Genomic DNA, 21,173 nt, shown 5'->3' on the forward strand with positions numbered 1-21,173 from the left:
ACCATGATGGCTGATTTTGCTGTGCAACAACATGGCACCCTCAGAAATAAAAAGAAAAAGAACATCTGTACAGAGGAGCCCCCGGGATGTGTGTGTGTGGGGAGCTGATCTCAGTAAAAGGGACTATAATGATTATATTTCTGAAATGATTGAGGCTAATAAATGTTGATATGTAAAAAGAAATGATCCTTTTTTATTAGTCCATTGGGGTGAGCTATAATTTTTTTATGTTCAAGCACTGATCAGAAATTGAAGTGACATATGGAATCAGAATTGAAATACAGCTCCGTGGAATACTTTGTCAGTAGGAAAAAATGCATATGATAAAGCTGCTGAATTTTTGGCATCAATTACAACACCAGCTTGTGAGCGCTGGTGAGAGATATTTAGGCCCAGGTTTCAGCAGCATTGTGCTCTGAATGAATGGAGAATTTCAGATAACTGCATTTCACTTTTCTGTTCCAAGTATGTGTGAGTTTTTATTAGACTGAATTGTAATCAGGAGCAGTCATTACATTGCTGCTTGGAAGGATAATTCCCAAGAATCAGAAATTAGAGTGAAATTCATGCTTTTACAAACTTGGAGCTTTTAAGCCTACCAGATTTTTCGGGATGTTTCACAGCTTGGTTCCAATGCTTATTTGAGAAGTGTAAATACTCTCCAGCCTAAACAGAAATGCCCAGGGGACTCTGAGGTCTGTTCTCTCTTGGCTGGAGCTGGTGTAAATGGTGTTACTCTTCTTTTGGAGGGCACTGCTGAAACCCAAACATCTCACAACTTGCCTAGGACTGTGGTTAAATATGATGACTGATAAAATAAAAACCTTGGTGATGCATAATTCCACCTTGGATGACATTTTAGAATTAAATTATCCAGTGGCACTCCCTGAGCCCAGCACGTTCCGCAGGGCGGATCACAGAGGGCACAATGCCTGTGTGGACACCTCCACCCAGAATGGCCCCAAGAGCTGAAAAACCCACACCCAAACTTCCCTGGGACCCCAGCAGGTGACAGTCCCTCTGGGGTCTGGAGGAAGAGTGGGTGCCATGGGTGGGAGTGTGGAGGCTGCGGAGCCAAAGGCAGTGATGGTGTGGATGGAGGCCTCTAAGGTGTGAACTTGAAGCATAAAAGGAAGGTTTTCCCTCACGTAAAGATTGAAGGAAAAAGCTTTTCCCATAGTTCTTCGCACAACCATGTTACTGTACCCCAGTTGTATGTACCCAGCTGGCCTGTGGGCTGTCCCTCCCCTTTTTACCTTATATGTCCTTTCTCTAGAATGTTCTCCCTTCCCTGCTTCCCCATTGGCCCCAGTTTGCTGCAATGCTCCGCCCCTGTGATCCCATTGGCTCTCCCTCCCCTAACCCTGCCTATGCACCTCTTTCCCCTCTTCCTATTGGGCCCTGGCCCTCAGCTCCACCCCCTCAGGCCCATATATACCTCTGGACCCTCCATTCCTCCCTGGCTTTGTTCCTGGAGCCCTTCAGTGTGTGGCTGCTATAAACCCCACTGGAACTCCATACAGAGGCCCTTCCTGGCTCTCTGTCATTGCTCGGCTCTGGGTGTGATGGTGTGGGTGTGATTGATTGATTGATTGTGGCCTGCCCAGACACTTTACTCTCTGGAGGCACTTTTGGGAAGGTATCATCACCTGACCACCTCCACTGGACACCAGCTGGGAGTGTCCCCAGCTGGGTGGACTCTTCAAGCAGTAGCCATGTGGTAGGAGAGCAAAAGTGGCAGCAGTGCCTGGGGATGTGTGGGACAGAAGGACAGGGAACGCTGTGTGCTGCTGCAAGCTGAGCACGAGTCTTGCCTTAAGTCTTCACAAGGGGAAGGTAAGTTTGCTTCCAGCCCTGGATTGACGGACTCAACTCACTCACAAGACAAAGGAGATTGGGTTCTCACCTCTGCTTGGGGCAGGAGGAGGAACTTTAAAGTGTTGTGTGCTCTGTGCTATTCCAAGCTTTTCTTTTGGCAGGGAGAGAAAGGCAGGCCTGTTGTGCTGTAATAAGTCACCCTCATTCTCTGAGGGTGCCATGTGTTGTGTTTTTGAGCCAAACATATTTCTGATTGTGATACCTAAATCTACTACCCAATATTTCCCATGCTTAAGTTTCAATAAAAGCCATTCCAAGTTGCCTGTATTCCAAACGGAGTGTGTAATCTCTTTATTATGCCTGGCCTGGCTTGCTGGGCACATGAATAAACCTGGCTGTGTGTCATGATAGCTGTTTGTATCGCCTGACAATAATTGGAACAGAGGTAAATAAAATCAGTGTTTTGTCTTCCCTAAGATTGGACTCATCAGCAGATGGGGAATGCTGCCATCCTTTATTTTTGGCAAGGACCTTCATAGCTGACAGACCCCTGCTACAATGGAAAGAGATGGTTCAATAACATTTAGGGAAGGACTAATAATACGTCAGTTATTTCAGCAATGCTTGGAATATGGTTTAATTTGATCATTTGAATGTATTTTTTTAAAATCTTAAAGAAACCTGTTTTATTACCTGCCTCCTGGTTTGACATCTGTGTAGCAAAATGTGAGCATTTGGAATATGCAAACTGAAATCAAAGTGTAGAATTCCCTTTGAAGCTTGGATTCTCACTCTTTTCCCTCCCCACCTTTTAATATTTGGCCTGCTGTAATTTTATTTCTCTGAAATTTTCTGTGTAATTGAAAGAATGGTAAAGGAACAAAGCAAATATTTACATTGCACAAACACCACTTGATGTGATTAGTTAAAAGCAATCTATTTAAAATTTAATATGTGTATTAAACATATGCACACACAGGGGAGCCAGTGGAGTAAGTTCTGTGTTTATGTAACTTAGAAGTTTCCAGGCTCTGGGAAGATTTTTGACAGTCTGACTTTGAGGTTTAAGGAGAAAACACACCTCTAATTCACTTGCTCCTGTGCTGCTCAGGGATCAGTTTTATCTTTAGGTCTCACACCTTCAGGTACTGGAGCTGCTGCCTGACTTGAGCAAATGGGTGGCAGCCACAAGTTCCCTTTCCTGCTTTGCCTGAAGCTTGAGGAAATGTTGCTTTTATCTGTTCTCTTTTATGTTTGAGACAGAGATGGATGAGTAGGAGGGATGTGAGGAAACATACAAGCTAACCCAGCCAAGTGATCCAAAAAACAGATCCTGGACATGGAAAAGACATTGTTTTCTGGAGACAGCTGGTACTGACTGACCTTTTGAAGAGAGGGATGGTGATTTTCAAGGAAGTTGAATTATTCTCTTTTAAGCATTTAAAAATGACTTTGTGAAGTGTTTTATGGCAAATTAAGATAGGATAAGCAAGATCTTTGATTTTTCATAGTTTTTTTTTATTTCCTTGATGACTTTTACCAGCGATACTAGGGTATGGAAAACAGCATTTAACTATTCCCAGGAGGAGATGAAATCAATGGAATTAAAGTAAATGGAAGAAAACCTCTCCAGATCTAAATCTCATGGTTTGTGCAAGGTTCTTTCTCGGCTCTTTGATGGATAAGTACTACAGCTCCTCCACTTCTGGGCTTCTGACCACTTTTCCTGGTCTCTGTGGTCTGAGAGGTGGTGAAGCTTCAGCACTGAACAGCATTTTGGGGCTCAATTCTGACATTGCCTCACCCCTCTGCTCAGGGGAGGTTGGAAATGGTATTTTTTATTTAAAATTGGTTTATATATATAATTTTTAGTAATACAATTTTAAATAATATATTTTTTAAACAACAGCAGTAATTTCACCTTGCCATGCTCTTATAAGGGTCACCCATAAAAGGCCTTGACCCCTTGCAGCAGGGATTGTCCTTAGATTTGTTTTGTGCCAACTGTGGTGGTTTTAGGAAAGACTTTGCTTGAGCACATCTTCAGAGGTGACACTGGAATGTCAGAGGGAATCTCCTTGTGGTTTAGGTTCCTCATGACAATCACATTGTGCAGGAATCTTCTTGAACCATCCACCATCCAAAAAAGAACTTACCCATCAGGGAAACAGACATCTTTGTTATGGTTTTCACAATATTCTTATTATAACAGTCTAATATGGCTGCTGGGGAACTGAAGGGTCAGGATTAACCAAACCTGATCTGTTAATTAAAGGAGGCAATAATATTTAATATATATTATAAAGCCTGTTGCAGTAAATGGCTGGATTAAAAGAGTATCTTAACAAAATCGTGGAGCACAGAGAAGGAGCCATGTAGTGTTTTTGTACTGGATGCCTCTTTCTTATGATCCTCTTTTAATGTGGCTTTGAAAATTGCCCAGCAGTACAGCATTATTTGGCTTTGCTTCAAATGCTAAGACACATTTTCTTTTTTTTAACCTAAAGGAGACCTTTATATGGAGTATAAAAATCACAGTATCACAAGTAAAGGACCATTAACTAAGTGTAATGCTGGGGGGGAGGTATGCTTTGAACATTGTTTCCATTATTCAGAACAGATCAAGTTTCAGCCCAAATAGAAATGAAAGGCTATTGAGGAAACGTTGCAAATACCTGAAATTCTAACTTTTACTTTGCTTTTGTTAACTATGTGTCATTAAGGAAGAAAGGAAAATTGTTAAGAGGCTGTGCCATTGCAAGTGATACAACCCTGACCCTGTCTTAAGTGTCAGCATGTGTGAAAGTCCATTAGTAGTCACAAAATTCCCTGAACTTTTAAAATGTTTTTCTTTGATACATCAAGCTAAAAGGAGTAACATATTCTTGAAAGCACAAGAAAACTTCATGTATTTGCCCAATATTAATCACATATGGGGTTGTATTTCTGCCTGATGATAAAATGATGTAATTGTGTCTCATGGAAAATGGTTTCTTACCACTGTGGGATTGTTAGATTTTACGAATTCCATGCTGCTGCTGAAAACCATGATTGGTTTGGAAGGTAAGGGAATTATAGAAATGTACAAGTGTAGCCTTAGGCTCATAGTGCTGACTTCTCAATAACTCACTCCTAGGGGCTTTATTTATCAATTTTTAGATAGTATACTGGCACACTTTTTGAACACTTCCCTTCTTTGGTGGTGTTGCCAGGCTGTCTGACCTTTGTTCTAACCAAATCTTACCCAGGGCACTAGGCAGAAGCTCACTTCATGAAATTTGCTGGAGATAATAATGTTTTACTTTATTTTTGGGACTGTTCAATGCTCAACCATCAGATAATGGCCATTTGAAGATGTTTTTGAAGCACTAGACATTTGTTCTTGTTCATGAATGTGAATGTGTGGGGCTGGTTTTATTGAAATTTGACCTAATTTATGGTTTGCCAATTGGCTGTCCACAAAGTACAGTGAACCGGCAATTCCTTTGGGTACAGCATTCCAGCATTCTGCTACCAGTTTTGTAGAGAGGGAATGCTGATATTTGTTCTTTCCTTACCCTTTCTAGAGAGCAGATGTTTGTGCTTTCTCACAAGACCATTGCTTTTCAGTAGCTATTTTCTCCTACTGTGATAGTTTAAAAAAAAGTGGGGAGGGGAATTATTATTGATTTAAATTCTTCCCACAGGTTTGTATTGACAGAGGAGAAAATACAATAAAAGGTGGAGGTGGAAATCAGAGATACTTTTGTAATTGCCTACTCGCATCATAAGGATTCTTACTCTGACCTATGTATTCTTAATCTTTCTTTTCAATATATGGATGCTGCTCACTTAAATGGATTTTAACTGAAGCAGAATTCTCTACTTAGACAAGAATAGTGGAATAATTGACCATTATCTCCAGTTTTGGTCTGCTTGTCAGACCAACACTTCACAAGGTTTGGTTTCAGATGCTGGTGGAGTTTCACACACAAGTTGTGTGTCAGGTGCTGCTTGATATTTTGGGTGCTGTCCCATGTCTAAGGGGACTCCTGTCATTGTGGTCACTGCTTGGTGAGGATTACTGCTGCCTGGGAGGAGCAGACCTCTCACAGCCTCGGGCAGTGCAGAGATGTCACTTCACTTGCTGCTTGTATTTGTACAGTTCTTGAGGCTCAGAGTCCACAACTTGGGCTCCAGTGATGGTATTTTCTGCTATTTATCCTGTGGCACATGGGGAAAATCATCCTTCAGTGGTTTGATCTGCTCCTGAGAATATTCCTTGGTGGTGAATGAGCTTTTAAGTAGTGTCTGAGGAATATGCTGCAGCTGTGCTGAGTTACTACATCTTTGTTGACTTGCAACCTGAAATCTATATCCTACTGAGTCTTGCTGTGGAGCCATCATCTCTTTACCTTGGGATTATTGATTGCATTAAAATGCACTTTGTACTGCACACAGACATAGGGTACTGATTACTTTTGTCCATGTTGCCACTTGGAAATGTTATTTATCTTTATTTATTGAAAATCTTTATAGAAACAAGTTGCTTACTGAGAGAAAATACTAATTCAAAGGAGCAACTTGCTATCCTTATTTAATTTGTTTTGGTGCTTCCTCTTCAAATTGAGAAAACATCAATATAAAATGACTTTATGGCAACCCTCAAAGTTTTAAGGTAGTTTAAAACTTTTGGGTGTTTCTTCCCCCAGCACTGCTGAAAGAAATCTTGGAGAGGAAACAAATAATTTGGTTTATTTTTAACTGATTTCCCACCTCAGCCTCTATGCTTAAGTAAGTGCATTTTTTTTCAGTGGAATACAATTTGAATTAAGAAGTGAAAGCATTTCACTTATGCAGTGACAAACAAAACTAAATACCCTTTTAAAAGTAGATGAGTAGGGTTCACAGACTCCAGTCTGATATTTTTGGTTGGTTGGGTTTTTTTCTCAGGGGGTGTTTGTTCCTTATAAGCTTCCCACACTTAATTTGCACATGCATAACTGTCATCTCTTGCGTTCAATGACAAAGCAAAATTTGTTTCCAAATTCTGCTTTCAATTCTGGGCACAAAACATCAGAAGCACAGAGTTTACTGAGGCTTGGAACCATTTATGCATTTTGTATTTTTATTGTAACCAATCTTTTGAATGAAAATTTATTTCTTAACCAGCTGGAACACAAATACCAGAAAGTGTCTTATTTTAGGTTCATAATGGTGGCAAGGCAGAAGACAGGGGCATGAAACTACAGCAACTTCATTTTGATAGTATGCAGAACAGAATCCATTAACTGAGTCTCAGGAGTCAGGCTCAAGGACCTCTTGATTAAGAATTAAATTACAGGTATGATTTACTAAATTTGTGCTTGGGGAAAGAAGGATTTTGATGATGATATGATTGGTAAACTACACATTTCCTCAGCAACCTATTAAAGTTAATGGGAATAGCAGAATGGGAAATGCAAAATACTTCACAAAACTTAGGAAATAAGTTGTCTTGTAAACTAAGCCAAAAATCGGTGTCAGTAACTTCCTTACTGAAGTAAACCCAAGGGGAAAGTAAGGCTGGTTTGCAGGGTCTGCTTAGCGTTGTCCATGAATTATAAATCCTGTCCTTAGACAAGAAGAGAAAGGGGGAAAAGAAGGAAAGAAAAGGGCAAGCAGCTCACATTGGTCCTCTGCCGTTTTCTGGCTTTCTTTTTGTTTTGTTTTTTCCAAAGCCCATAACTTCTGGTCATTTTGGGATTAATTGAAGGTAATGTCTTCACTTCAAAGCAGCACAAGATCAAGCCAAATGTACATGCATAGCAATTAAAGACCTGGCAAGGTATTATGATTGATTTCTAGAGCAGCAGCTTTCTCCCTGTGCTCTTCCAGTTGTTCAGGCCTTTGATGTGCTTCAGAGCACAACTAGCAGGGCCTGTGCTTAAACAAAGGAGCATTTTAGCACTTGATTCTACAGAGAGTGACTGGTGTGCTATTGTTAATATTTTTAACTGTCTGTAAAATTGGAGAGATTATGAATCTGGTATGACTGGCTACAGGAGAATTCTGTGGATAATGAAGAAGATTGCAGGGGGCAAATTGAAAGACTTGGTTTTTATATTGTATAGCATCAGTATTCCTTTAGTGCTAACAAAGATGAGGCCAATTTAGTATAAATCTTCAAAGCAACATGTGTGAATTTATCTGTCCAGTGCTCATTACAGTTAATGGGAATCATGTGGCTGGAACTTTGCAAGTGCTTTGCGTGTGCTCCTTTTATGGTTATGTTATAGACCCTCATGTTAGCTGTTTTGTTATTATTTTTATATTGCTCCATTTGTTTTCTTGACATTGAAAAAAATCAAAACACTAAACTAATTAAAAACTGCATCACCCCCTCCAGTGCTGAAATGGAGCAAAATACTCATTTTCTAAAGTAAATAAAATATTACTTATGTGTAAATCAACTTGAGACACAACATGGCTCTCTCCTGGTTTAAATCCCAGTAGTTGAAATCCCAGTATTATAAATCCTGATGCTTGTTGCTTGCTAATTAAGGTGAGCCTAACTGGAAAGTCAGTGTTGTTCCACACATCCATGTTTCAGTTTTGATCTCGCTGTGCTGTTAGTCACGATGTGTGGTACAACATCTGCATTTCTTCATGGGTATCCTGAAGGGGATATCATCTTTAAGGAATCTATAGGGAAGAAAAAGAAATAATGAAAACAAGAAGTTACGAGGCAGGTGATGAGCATCAAAATGCACCTACACAGATGAAAGAGTAAATTATAGAAGTTTCATTTTAATGAATTTTTTGATTGTTATCCTATAAAAATCTATTAATAGGCCTATGTTTTGTTATGGAAAGGAAGATTTTTTTTTCCTGCCATTTGAAAATAGGATAAATTAGAGAAAATTTTATAAAATTGCTTGAATTGCTCATGAACCATAAAAAGCTTTCAGTCTGGTGTTAGGTGAAATACTCCGGGTTTTAGGTAAAGGAGATGTTTTGGTTTAGGCCAGCAAGGAGATGGTCAGTGGCCTGTGCCCAGTGAATGGATGGTAACTGCCTTTGTTTTCTCCCACAGCCTTGTTTAGTGGGAACTATGTGAAAAATATCCTGCAAATCCTTCTTCTTGAACATGAAACACACCTCTGAGTTTCTTCTGGTGGTTCTGTGAGTTGTTAGCATTGTGTTTTGGCTTCTTTTTGTTCAAAAATGTGAGTACAGCTGAATAGGGATCTTCTAGAAGTCTAGAAGTAAAAAATCTTTGGAGAAAGATCAGATCAGAATGATAATGTGATGGTATTAATAATTTCAGGTAAAAATAGCATTAAACCATGCAGTTAGCCCATCTTTACAATATTAATGTTGGACATATTGCTTCTTTAACTTAAAATTAATCTTTCTTGAGTAAAGCGATATTATAAATTATTCTTAGACCCTGGTCTGCATAAATTCAATTCCAGTTAATTTATGTATGTGAGCAGTTCACAAAGACAATGGTGTAAATGAAATCTAAGGACATACCGCTTGTGGGAGGGGAAGAGTTTGAAGCAACATTTCTGCTGCTGCCCAAGGCAAGGCATTTCTGCATCGTGGTCCTTAGAACTGGGCTGGAGTCCAGTTCATGAATTGATCCAGGATCTAAGTGATGGCTCAGTTTGTGTAGGGCCATGCCTGTGACCCAGAAAGACTCTGACACAGCCTTAGGAGAATAAAAAGAAGACTGGATAATATTCATGCCTTCCCACAGTAACCTTTAGTTTAAAGGTAACCAGTAAAATGTTTCAAATTAAAAAAAATAATTAAATATTTTGTTACTTCTTTCCCTCCCCCCAGATGGCATTTCCACTCTTAGTGTTCAATCCAAAATATTCTTGGTGGACATATCTGGCACATTTGAGCTGTGCAATGAGCTCTTTGGTTTAGAAGGTTAGGAGGCTTATTTTTGCTCAAAATTGATGTTGACAATGCTATTTTTAAGTAAGATTGCTGATGTATAGCTGATGTGAGATACATACTGGATTTGTAAATAGCACATACGTGTAGGCACAGCCAAGTCAAAGCAAGACTCCCTCACACCTCTCAGTGTGACACACTGAGCCATGGAGGGGAGTTAAATGTGATCCACACCAAACCCTTCCAGAAAAAAAGGAGGCTGAATGATAAATTTTAATTTAATTTGTTGTAGTTACTTCTAGATGTCTTTGCACTTTTATTAAAACAAATTAAATGGCTAATGAAATCCCTTGACCCCTGCAATGTTTGTGCCAGCCTGTTGTTATTTTCAGGCTTGTTTTTGCTGACTTGCTGCCGTTGGTATGGGCACGATGTGTTCTGTGACCCTGTGAGCTCTGACCTGTCACAGATGTTAAAGAACTGCTTACAAAAACAGAGTTCAGATTCTCACTCTGATTCACTGTCTGGATGTGTCAACAGAATGAAAAAAATTTTGGAGAACTCAAATCTGCTCCAAATTGAGGTAAGAGTATTGTACTAACAGCCCCTGTACTTTTTTAAATTTAAGGATAAGGGCAAATTATTATTTGCCATGAAAAGCCCATCTCTTGTACCTTCTAATAGTTGTAGTCCTGATATTAAGTTTGCCATAAGGGATGTTGAGGAAAATTTTGTTGTGACTTTGTCTTCAAGTAAACCAAATTAAAGTCGCACAGCTTGAAAAGGATCACTATGGTTACCTGTTTTAAAGGCAATCATTAATAAAGGAGAAAAAATTGGAGCTGAATGAAGCAGTAACTGCAAAAGTATAGCAAAGGTTAGACTGGTGTTTTTCATCAAATTTGAACTTCATGTTTTGTTCATTAAGTATCTGTTTCAAGGATGCCACCTTAAAAGTTATGACTAGAATAAACCAAACTTAAAAAGAAGTGTTAAAATATTTAAAAATTTTAAAAAGGACAGCCTTTCTAGAGTAAGGGTCTGGATGGGGTCTAGTTAAGGTTTACAGGGGAAGATTTTCTCCCTTTAGTATTTTGATAAGAGATAATTGGATTTAAAATGGTTGCAGTGTGCTTCTTAAATCACATATGTTCTGATTTTGCTGCCCTGTTCTTTTTCATGGTGCATTATATATTCACATGGGACCAGAACCTTAGAAGCAAGGAATCTGAGCTTGAGCTGGATTTAAAACCCAAGCTTAAATATTTTAATTTAAGTCAGCCAACATATAGCTTCCAATCCCAGGGTGGAATGTTGGCTTTTCAAAAATCATAAATACACTTGCAGTCTCTAAAGTTGGGAGAACTCCTTACACTGATATTATGGTTTGTGGTGACAGCCACTGGCCTACACAAAGCCCCCAGTTCTCATCTGCATAAAATTTATTCTGGTTATTTTTTTTCTGGGGTGATTTTTATTTGGAGTTCAGAGGAATTATGCCAAAGTTGGCTGATGGCCTCCATTTATGCAAAAAGGCTTTTTTGCTTTGAAAAAATAAGGGTAAACTAAATATTAGCCTGCTTTATTACTTAAAATAGTTGAAAAGCCTTTTATACAACTGATATATTAGATTTTTTTTCTGGGGACTCCTAACTAAACCACTCAATTTCATTTTTTCTCTGTTGCAAGCCTCAATCTCTTGTGCTTTGCTCGACAGGAATTCTCCTTGCTCCCCATGTAAAATAGACATAATTTAAAGCCACTTTGTCTTTCTGAATTTTAGAGTTACATCTCACCACAGCGGTGTCGTTGCAGCTGTGATTCAGAGATGTGTTTAAAGATGTAAGAGTGGCAGGTTTTGTGTTCACACTTGGCTCTCAAATTTTGCAGTGTATGGACAAATAGAGGGAGTAGCTGCCTTTTCTGAGGAAGAAGAGCTGTAGGATTATTTTACAGAGAATAATGCTAATTAATTCTGCTTTATTTTTTAAAAATTATTTGGAAATTAGTGTATATGGTGGATCTAATATGCCAGTTGAGAAGTAGATATTCCTCACTTCTTCTCTCTGTGTTTTAACCTACCTGAGGATGTTCTGTGACACAGCCATAATGGCAGCAGGTGTTATAGTCTTGTGTTAATAATGTTTGATTAAAGCATCCCCCAGCAAGCTCTTACTGTGATGGATTTTATCAGTGCTGTGTGGTAAGAGGGGTCCCCACATGTGCCTGGACACCTGAGCAGTTTGGAAAGTCTTCCGTTGTCTATGACCTGGGGATTTTTTGGAGGAAGAGTGGAGAAGGAGGTGGGCTGTGAACTGCAGCTTGAAGCTGCTCTGTCCAAGTGAGGGCTGTTAGAGATGGAAATCTGGCAAGAAAAGGGTGCCTGGGATGAACCAAACAGTTCATCCCAAACATGAGGAGTTGCAGGGGAGGTTGAGGGCGCTCATCAGATTGCCAGGGAGATCAAAATGCTTAGAATCCTCTTGACGAAGAAAAGCGTTAAGTCTCAACATTAAAAATAGATGCTTTTTATCTTGTATATGATACAAAATCTCTTGTGATATGGTATTTTTCTATTATACTTTAACAGCTCTGAGGAGTCATGGATTAGGCCTGTATCACAACAGTAATTCACAGGAGGCTGTGTTTTGTCTTGCTGTGACACCAGCTACTATTGTTTTTGATCTGCAGCCTCTGAAGAGGGATGGTGCATCTTCTGTGGGAGGTGTTGTGAGTGCAGATTAGTTAGACAAGTGCTGGAGTGAATGCATAAGTAGTGATTTTGCATAATGAGGTATGTGAAATCCCAGTGGAGGTTGTTAAAACAGATAGACAGCCTGTGGTAAACAACAAGGAAGGTAGGCTTTGAAAACAGATGGCTTTGAAAACCTGGCAAATGACTGTTCCATACTTAAAAATCAGTTTTGTTAGTGGAAAATATCTTATTTAAAAAAAATAAAAACACAAACCAAAACAAACAAACAAAACTGAAAATGCTTAGGCTGTATATTTTCACGAACCTGAATGTGTTAATAAAGTTGTGTGGGGAGCCATACATCATCTGTCTTTCCTGCCACACGTGAGTGTGAGCGATGGGCTGCCCGGCTCGCGGGGTTCTGCAGCGATCCATCAGCTTTCCCTGTGCAGCTGCTCCTACCTGGTGGGTATGTTGCTCTTCATTATCACTTGGACTCTCTCTGTGTCAGTACTTTTCATTGGGAATCTAATCGTGCACTCAGAGGTTTAATTTGTCTTGAAAGACAGAGTCTATGAGTGAAATGGGAATACAGAGGAATATTTCTGCTAGTCGGAAAGGGCACTGAAAAGCCCTTTGCCATTTGAATGACTACATTGCTAAGGTTGGGGCTGGCCAGGAGATGAGATGCTGTTTTGGAACTTTAAAATGGAGCTGTTTTCCATGTCTTTTACACCTCTGGCACAGGCAGCAGGAGGTGCGAGACTGAGACCGACCTCCTTCTCCCATGGTTCTTGTTGGCCCAGTGAGACACCGTCACTCTGTCTGTCACCTGCCTGGGGCTCACACTCTGTTCTCTCCTGCAGGCTGAATTGGGACAGCAGTAGCTCCAAAGCAGTTCCTGCAGTGTGCCAGAGGCCAGCTCAGGGGCTCACTCGCCAGTGCTGGCACTGTTAAAGACCTTCCCCATGGCCTGAGCCTGAATATGAGACCATTTCAGTCAAGTAATGCTTTTTTTCCTCTCCCATTGCAACTCCTAAAAGCTTTCCTTTGTCAGTGTAAGTTACCCTAAAGCCTGTGGGTAAATCAAATGTGTCATTTTCTTGCTTGTTTTGGTGGCTCCCTTAGAACAAGGAAAGGCCAGGGCTCTGTGGGCTTGACTGAAAGATAGTGCAAGTGGTCCAGTTCCCCTTTGGAAAAGATCCCAAATGCAAACAGGGGAATCCTCAGTCCCCAACCTCTGCTGGAAAAAGGCAAGTTCCTATGATTTAAGAATGAGAAAGCTAGAAGTGTTGGTGTTTCTTGAAAAAAAAAATCAAGGGAATAACAAACCTTGATTTTTTGATTCCTTGTCAGGGTTTTGACTTTAAGCTGTGTCTGCAGATGGAGATCACTGGGTAGGCAGCAGCTGAAAAGTCTGACAGGACAGGAAACTGGTTTTGCTTTCTGCTTGGAGAGAAACCTTTGCTACAGGGTGGCTGATCAGAGCACAGAGTTCCTGTTGCTTCTGTGATGAGTTGTCTGGGTTCTCCCCTGTTGGTGTTTGTACCTACAATTAAGGTATTTTCAGAGCTCTTCCAGGCCCTGGACCACCCTCAGCATCATGTTTTAAAAGCTCTTCTTTTTTCCCTATTTTTCCAAAGAGGCCTGCTCTTATGAAGTAACACTGCCAAATACATTTTTCAAAAGCACTTCAGGTAATGCACTGAAAACTTTCAAATTTTGAGTATTTTGGTACCTAAATAAGAGTTGAGCTGTTCCAAAAAAAAAATCTCACACCAGCTGTCTCAAAACCCATTTTCTGTGCTGCAACAAGATTGTTACAAATGTCTGTCCCAGATCTGTGAAGTTCTTCCAGAATATTCGAGAAGGGAGAGTGTCCTGTCATTCACAGGTTACCAATCAGTCATCCCTGAGCTGAAGTGGCAGAAATCCCTGAGTTTTGATATTTCAGCTGCAGGGTAGCAGGGTGTTTCCTCTCTGAGCCTTCTGCAGCTGTGTGAGGATGAAAAGCAGGGGATGTCTGGGATATTTCCCAGCTCTGGGATCGCTGTTAGGAATGTTTATTGCACACGGGGGCAGTAGCACACCGCAGAGCTGCTTGGGGATATTTAGTGTTCCTTAGCTGGCGGTGGGTTTGACAGATATTGGCAAGAAATATTAACTTACATCCAAGTTTGTCTTAACTAATAAGTGATGAGAAAAGAGAAGTTTGTATTTGCTGCTTTAAAATGATCTTTTTCCTGCAAAGTTTTTTATTCCAGCTTTGACACGTGGTCCCCTTCATTGTTTTAAGTGTTGCAGGTGCCAACAGAAGCCAAAAGTGGGAAGACTGCTCTTGAGAGCAACAGAAGTGTTCTTCTGGTCTTTGGAATCAGTACTTGTGTTACATTGCCCTGTTTTGTCTGTGGTCCTTTTTTAAACTCTTTTGGATATATTTTCTGTGATACAGTTAGTGGAAAAGTTGCTTTAGTTTTTTAAGGAATAACCAAGTGCTTAAGTGCTTTCCTGGATCCAGGCCAGAGCTAGCATCTTGCAGAATAGAGCCGATGACAACTCATTTCATCCCAAAAATCGCAGTTTTCTTCACAAACTCCAGTAAACAAAGTCTCCTGATAGCCTGTGAGTCCTGGAGCAGCGGCAGTGTCCTGGCTTTCCAGATGGCAACGAGCGTGGTTAAATGACTTGCTCAGGGGAGTTGGTGGATGAGTGAGGCTGGGCAGATGCAGGAGGCAGGCTCTGGGGAGGATTCTTCTGCCTGGCTTTATTGCATCTTCGTTATGTTTGTGCCTCTGCCTGGGTGCTGTTATTGGGCCACAATTACCCAAATCTGTCTGTTCTGTGAGGTGTTTCCTGAAAGTACATCCAGAGCTCTGGGGGAAGGGGGAGAGTGGCTGTAGGTGCTCCTTTTTGGGAGGATTTGAATGATACCACCTTGCTCCAGACTGCTGGCAGTGAGGAGGTGCAGAATGGTAGAACTGGTGCCTTGATATGCACAGTCACCTCTGAATCTGGATGTGCAAAGGGAAATAATGGGAAAAAGAATAAAAGCCAGAAAATGAACAAACAAAACCACTGAGTAACATTTTTTTTAATCTTTGTATTTACAAGTTATGTTAGCATTAATAAGTCTGGAATTAGTAATTCAGGAACTCACCTGAAGCAATTATGCAGGGACTTCCTAACAGTATTTCATAATAACACAGGTAGTTACACAGGGATTATTTAAAAATAATACATTCTCTGTATTAATCATTGGTAGTTATTGACTTGGTGACATGTTGCTGTTGGTGCAATGAACTGTGGTGTAATTAGTAGCAAATAGGACCTATGCATGCTGTGCTAATTATTTTTGTGTGAACCCAATTCATTGCTAATATAAATAGCAATATTAATCACAGCCAGTATCAATATTTATGCAGTGTGCTTCCATTTAAGTGCAGCTGTAGACAACAACACTTGTACATGCACCAGAGAGGAGTCAGTCTTTTCAGTCACACCATGATGTGCTATGTCCATTCTGTGACAATTGCTTAGGGCAAACAGTGTGGGATGTGACTCCAGGCTGCTTCTCTGCAGAAGCCCCATGTCCTCAATAGTAAACTGAACTGCACTCAGAGGACACATCTTGTTCATTTTTCCCTCCTCCCATTTCTGACCACGCTGGTTGTTAGCACCTTTGGCCTGTGACTTGAAGGGTGCTGCGTGTTTGAGAGGATCTGGGTAGGAGCAAGGATCATGTTCTGCTCCATGTCTGTGGAAATCTCTGAGGATGAGGCTCATTTGGGTGAGTCAGGGTCATCTGTCTCTCAATTCCTCATCTTTAAAGGACAGCTGTCATATGAGTGGGGAACAGTGTCAAAAGGAACACTCAACTGCCCCAAGTGAGGTTTCATTCTGTTAAATGAAGCCAGGAGAGTCCATCTCGATGCCAGTGTCTTGAGTGCATAAATCCAGTTGCTTTGCTTGTTCCAGTGCTTCAGCTGGCAAGCAATCTTTCCTCTAACTTAATAGATTTCCCAACTATTGCCTTTAATGAGTGGCATGGATGGTTTCTGGTTTAGCCTTATGCTGGCTGTACACGTGTTCTGAAAAGAGTCAGGTTGGACTGTGCAGGTGAGTGGTGTGAATGGGGCTGGCTGTACATACTGCAGCACTTGTGGCACTTGGAGGAGTCCCAGGGCTGGGGAAAGCAAAACTGCAGATTAGCCTGTGATCCTGACCCTGGGCAGGGATGTACAGTGCATGCTGCAGAAGTACACTCAATAAATTAGACGGTGATGTATGGCACAGTACATCACATTCTTGAAGGCAAGGCATATATACTCACCAGATAATGTGGAGCACGTGAAGTATTGAATATATCAAAAGAAGATTAATCTTTGTCTGGGAGTAACCCTGCGCATTTTCTGTCTAGTTGAGTCAATGCAATATAATTTAAAATGTGAAGGAATTGTGTGTGCATCTGTATATGGACACAGGAGGAATGTGTTTGTGTGTGTGCTAGGGGATTTCAGGGTACACCTCTCTTTCTCTTAATATTAAAACGTTTCCCCCTATTATTTTGCAGAAGAAAATGTTCTCTTCACATTGTAGGTCCTTTTCCTAAAAGAGGATGAAGTGTCCCTTGGGACGAGTGCTGTAGACTCGGGAGGTACAGCATGTCCTGTCCCAAAGAAGGTCTGCAGACAGGTGAGTTTCACTCTTTCACATCTCACCACGGGAAGCTGTGGCTGCTGTGTGTGCTGGGTCACCAGTACCCTTCTTGTCACTGCAAGTGGAAAATCAGAGAACAGAAACTGTCAGAGTGTGGCCATTTGGCAAATATCTGCTCAAAAATGGCTGTTGGCCTGTGAAGGTGCCTGGGACTGAAAGGTTGGCTGAAAATTTCCCATCTGTGTTTTGTTTGTGTTTAAGGATTGATAGTTTGTAGAGTTACAATTGCTACAACTATTTTCACCTCAAAAATTTGCATCTGCTATGTTAACATGAAAAATTAAAACCTTGGTACAATGTATGAAATGATGATTAATTTACAGCATTTATCTTGGCTTACTAATCATTCTGTTTTTAGCTGATAATTTTATTTGTAATCTCCAGAGTTAAATTGCCATAAAATACCATAGTTACAAAGACATTCATGAGCAGTTGAAAGGATATGACACATTGTAATTTAGGAATTAATGCACACGTTAAAAAAAAAAAAAGCCAATTCATGAGAAAGCTGCTAATACATGTACATTGTAGGAGAAACAAAGCAGGGGGGAAAAAAAAAGCTGCAAACCAGAAGATAAGCACATGAGCAGTGCAGCTGTGCCACTAAGTGACAGTTTAAAGATACAGTGAATTCCATCCCACCATCTCTGAACAAAGAGCAACAAAGGGCAGAGAAATGTAACGCAATCACCCAGCGATGAGCATGAGCAGTACCAGCTGGGAAACACTGCCTGGCTGTGCCTGATTGAGGTCTGCTTTGCTGTCTCTTGTAATGTGGGCAGCTACAAAATCCCATTCAAGGGCACTGAGACACTGCACTGCCAGTGCAGGAGCACTGGGAAAGGTGGCAGGACTTGTGGTGGCAGCTGATGCACAGCTGTGAGCAGCGTTTCTAATCCAGTAACATGCTCCAGTAATGAAACCCATCCCTCTAATTAAAGGTCCTTCTTGTCATTTATTCTTTTCTCTTCTCATAAATTCCCACCCTCTTTCTAGGGAGGGCAAGTGTACATTAGGCACTCCCACACTGTGTGCATGACAGCTGTGAGATGATACCTGAGCTGGTGGTGCTGAGGGAACTGTGCAGAGTGGGGTCCTCACCTTGGCCCCAGACTGAGCCAACAGGGGGGTGTTTTTCTTCCAGGCAGTACAATTCCAGTGTGTAATGTTTTCCACAGGACTGACTCGGGAGAGGAGGGACTAAGGATTTCCCTCTATTTATTTGCAAGTCCCTGACATGAATGGTTCTTTGAAGTGTTTTTAGGATGCTGTAGGGCAACTCTGTCTCTCATTTAAAAATATATTTTGAATCACAAGAAACTTTAGATGTGTGTGTTCATAACAGAACATATGAACTACCACTGCTAACACAAAGTCAGCTTTGTCAAGCTACACCAGGGTTGCCATTTCCCTTCAGTCCTGTGGTTGGGGACCTTTTAGATTAAATTCATTAGTTCATGGTAGTTTTGAGATGTAACATAAGCCTCCAAAGGCATCTTAAGCTTCTCTTTTTTATTAAAATTAAATCTTCCCTTGGCATTTCTCTAGGCACTTCTCCACTCACAAATAAAAGGGACACTGAAGGATATTCTGCTGCACACTTAAATGCCAGCAATCCAATTAAAGAAATGTTTAACCTTTTGTAAATAAAGCTATGGCTTGTGCTGGCTTTTGGCTAAAGGAAAAAAAAAAATTAACTAATTTATTATTAAGCTTCTTACTCAAGACTGATGTATGTATTCATGATACAGTTTATAGCATTATAAGGCCAGAATATATTAAAATTATTCTGTCCTGGAAGGTCAGCTGGCTGCAGAATCTGACACTCTGCTCTTGAGTCAGCTCTGCTCAGTGATATCGTTCTTCAAAGCCATCTTGGAATCTTGCACAGTCTCTGGACACAAAAGTCCTGATCCAGCTGTTGGATGTGTCCCAACACTTTCTTATATTTCTGGTTTTTGAACATGGCCTCTGTTGAAATTAGCATCTTTTTCCCATTGCAAACAATACTCATGGATTTTGTAGGGAAGTGTTCAAACTCTGATGTACCTTGTTCGAAGCCTTAGTCTAAAAGCATTTTTAAAGCTAAACAATTGATTCCATATCTAGATGTTGACTTTAGACTATCTCTAGATGACTCAACTGGTGTAGAAAACTATGTTATAATTGATCTCTATTAGTTTGGTGGGGTATTTTTTTAACCAAACTGACAGCTACTTTCTCTTCTATCCAGTTTCTTGACCAAGCAATAGTGCAGGAGGATTCAGGAAGAACATCTCAGGGTTGAATCTTTTTTTCAAAGGAAAAAATGTCCTTGAATTTCCTGAGTGCCACGAGTCCCAAAGGACTGTTTTGGTGGCAAGACATTTCCATGGATGCCATTGCTGGCTCCAGGCCTGGTGAATCCCTGCTGCTCTGGAAATTGCTCATTGCTTTTCTCACACTCAGCCCAGGGTGCTGCAGGCTGGGCTCCTCAGGACCTGGGGTTGGGGGTAACACAGAGCTCCATGGCTGCTACACTTGTGCTCTGCCAGCTGGCTTATTCTTCTGTTTGTATTGCTCCTGCTTGCAACTTGGCATCACGTTTGGGAGCTGGGTGATTTCTGGTTGCTTTTTTTTTGATGTTGCTATCAAGGCAGATATATTTTCTTTTCCTTGTACACTATAGAAAAACCTAAAGCTTCTTAAAAAAAAAAATTTAAAGCAATTCAGCTTTTTGAAACTGCATAATTGAAGAACTCTGAAATAATTGGCTTATTATAGTGCACCCATAAAAATGAATTTGCATCTCATTTATGAACTATTAGATTCCTTATTACATGCGACTGATTGTTCTTAATGTGACTTGCATATAATTTAGCGTTCTTTACTCATACATTTTGTAGCTAAACACTGGGGGAGGGAAGTTCATCCCAAAATCATAGCAGCAGAATGTAGATTGCAGAGCAGCCGCAGACTGATCTTGCATGAAGTGCTCTCAGTTTGTCTCTATTCCCCTCACAGTGCTGAGGTGCAGAAACCCCAGATCAGAAACTGATTTTTTCCTGGCCTCTTCCCAGAGCTCAGTCTGGGTGTGCTCTCACCTGAGCTCACCTGAGTGACAGAGTGTGGGCAGGGACCTGGTGCTCAGAGCCTTTGGATGTGGGTGAGGATTGCTGAGCAAACACTTCCCAGCTGCTGGGCTGGGACATCCTCATGGGTCCAAACTGCTGGAATCACTTCCCTCTGTTCCTACCAGAGCATTCCCTACCTCAGAAACAGGACACCAACCCAGCCTGGAACCACTGAGTCAGAGCAATCCACAGGAATCACTGCTTCCACTGTGCTTCCAGCAGCATTCCCTCTGTCTGAGCATGGCTTTAGGTGGTCATAAAGCCCAGCCTTGCTATCCATGACTCGACTTGGACTCAGAGGAAGGGCAAAACAAAAGAACAAAAATGAAGCAAAATATAGGGGTCACCTTGTAGAACTGAAGTGGGTGGGTGAGTGTAGAAATAATATCACAAAGTTGAAGGGGAAGTGGCAAGTAGGCACCTTGAATGAAATTCTGCAAAATTACTGAACAGTAATTTCAGAATACTTTATTTACTGTAGGAAGTGGCAAAAGAAAGTGCAAGTTTATTTCAATAGATACAAAAAATGCTGTGGTCTTCATAAGAGGTGTTAGTCTCTCTTTGGGCACAGGAAATTAAGAAACCACTGGTGGCAAGTATTCAGCAGGAGCAAGTGTAGTGAGCCTTGGGTCGTGGGTTTGAGTATCAGTGGCTCCCAAAACAGGTGGACACTCCTGTGGGCATTTTCTTCAGAAAGCACATGGAGAACTGAGATTTTGGATGATGTGGCTTAATCCAGTGCATGATCCTGCTGGTTTTTTAAGGGTAGCAAGTGAGCAGGACACCAGGTGAGGTAAGGAGAAGAAATTATGGATCAAAAATTGTACAAAGACATTATGATCCTTCAGACAAAATAAAATATGTACAATTCTATTCTGTTCTGAGGAGGAACTAGCGGTGTTGGCAGCAGCAACATCAGAAGAGTGCTGACATGCTTTGTATTTTATTTGCCTTTCTTGTGG

At 40.9% G+C, this 21,173-nt stretch overlaps 1 protein-coding gene across 8 annotated transcripts in view; it reads left to right on the forward strand.

Annotated features, from left to right (window-relative positions):
* Window positions 1-21,173, forward strand: part of LOC148182644 (uncharacterized) — a 51,236-nt gene that overhangs the window by 13,967 nt on the left and 16,096 nt on the right. For 2 of the 8 annotated variants that reach the window (XR_015774437.1, XR_015774434.1), the window contains exons 2-5: window positions 7,005-7,141; window positions 8,873-8,961; window positions 10,080-10,270; window positions 16,953-17,074. Coding sequence is in view for 3 of the 8 variants with exons in the window: in XM_088066220.1 (XP_087922346.1) it covers window positions 10,157-10,270; window positions 16,979-17,074 (210 nt within the window). In the remaining 5 variants the exon portion in view is untranslated. Of the gene's footprint in view, window positions 1-5,669; window positions 5,805-7,004; window positions 7,142-8,872; window positions 8,962-10,079; window positions 10,271-16,952; window positions 17,075-21,173 lie in introns of those variants that run through there. The other 6 variants (XR_015774436.1, XR_015774438.1, XM_088066221.1 and 3 more) reach the window with 5 other exon arrangements.

The sequence above is a fragment of the Pseudopodoces humilis genome, chromosome 23, assembly GCF_049639895.1.
Source record: "Pseudopodoces humilis isolate 2021_Gansu_Grassland_sample_001 chromosome 23, ASM4963989v1, whole genome shotgun sequence".
NCBI classification, from domain to species: Eukaryota; Metazoa; Chordata; class Aves; order Passeriformes; family Paridae; genus Pseudopodoces; species Pseudopodoces humilis.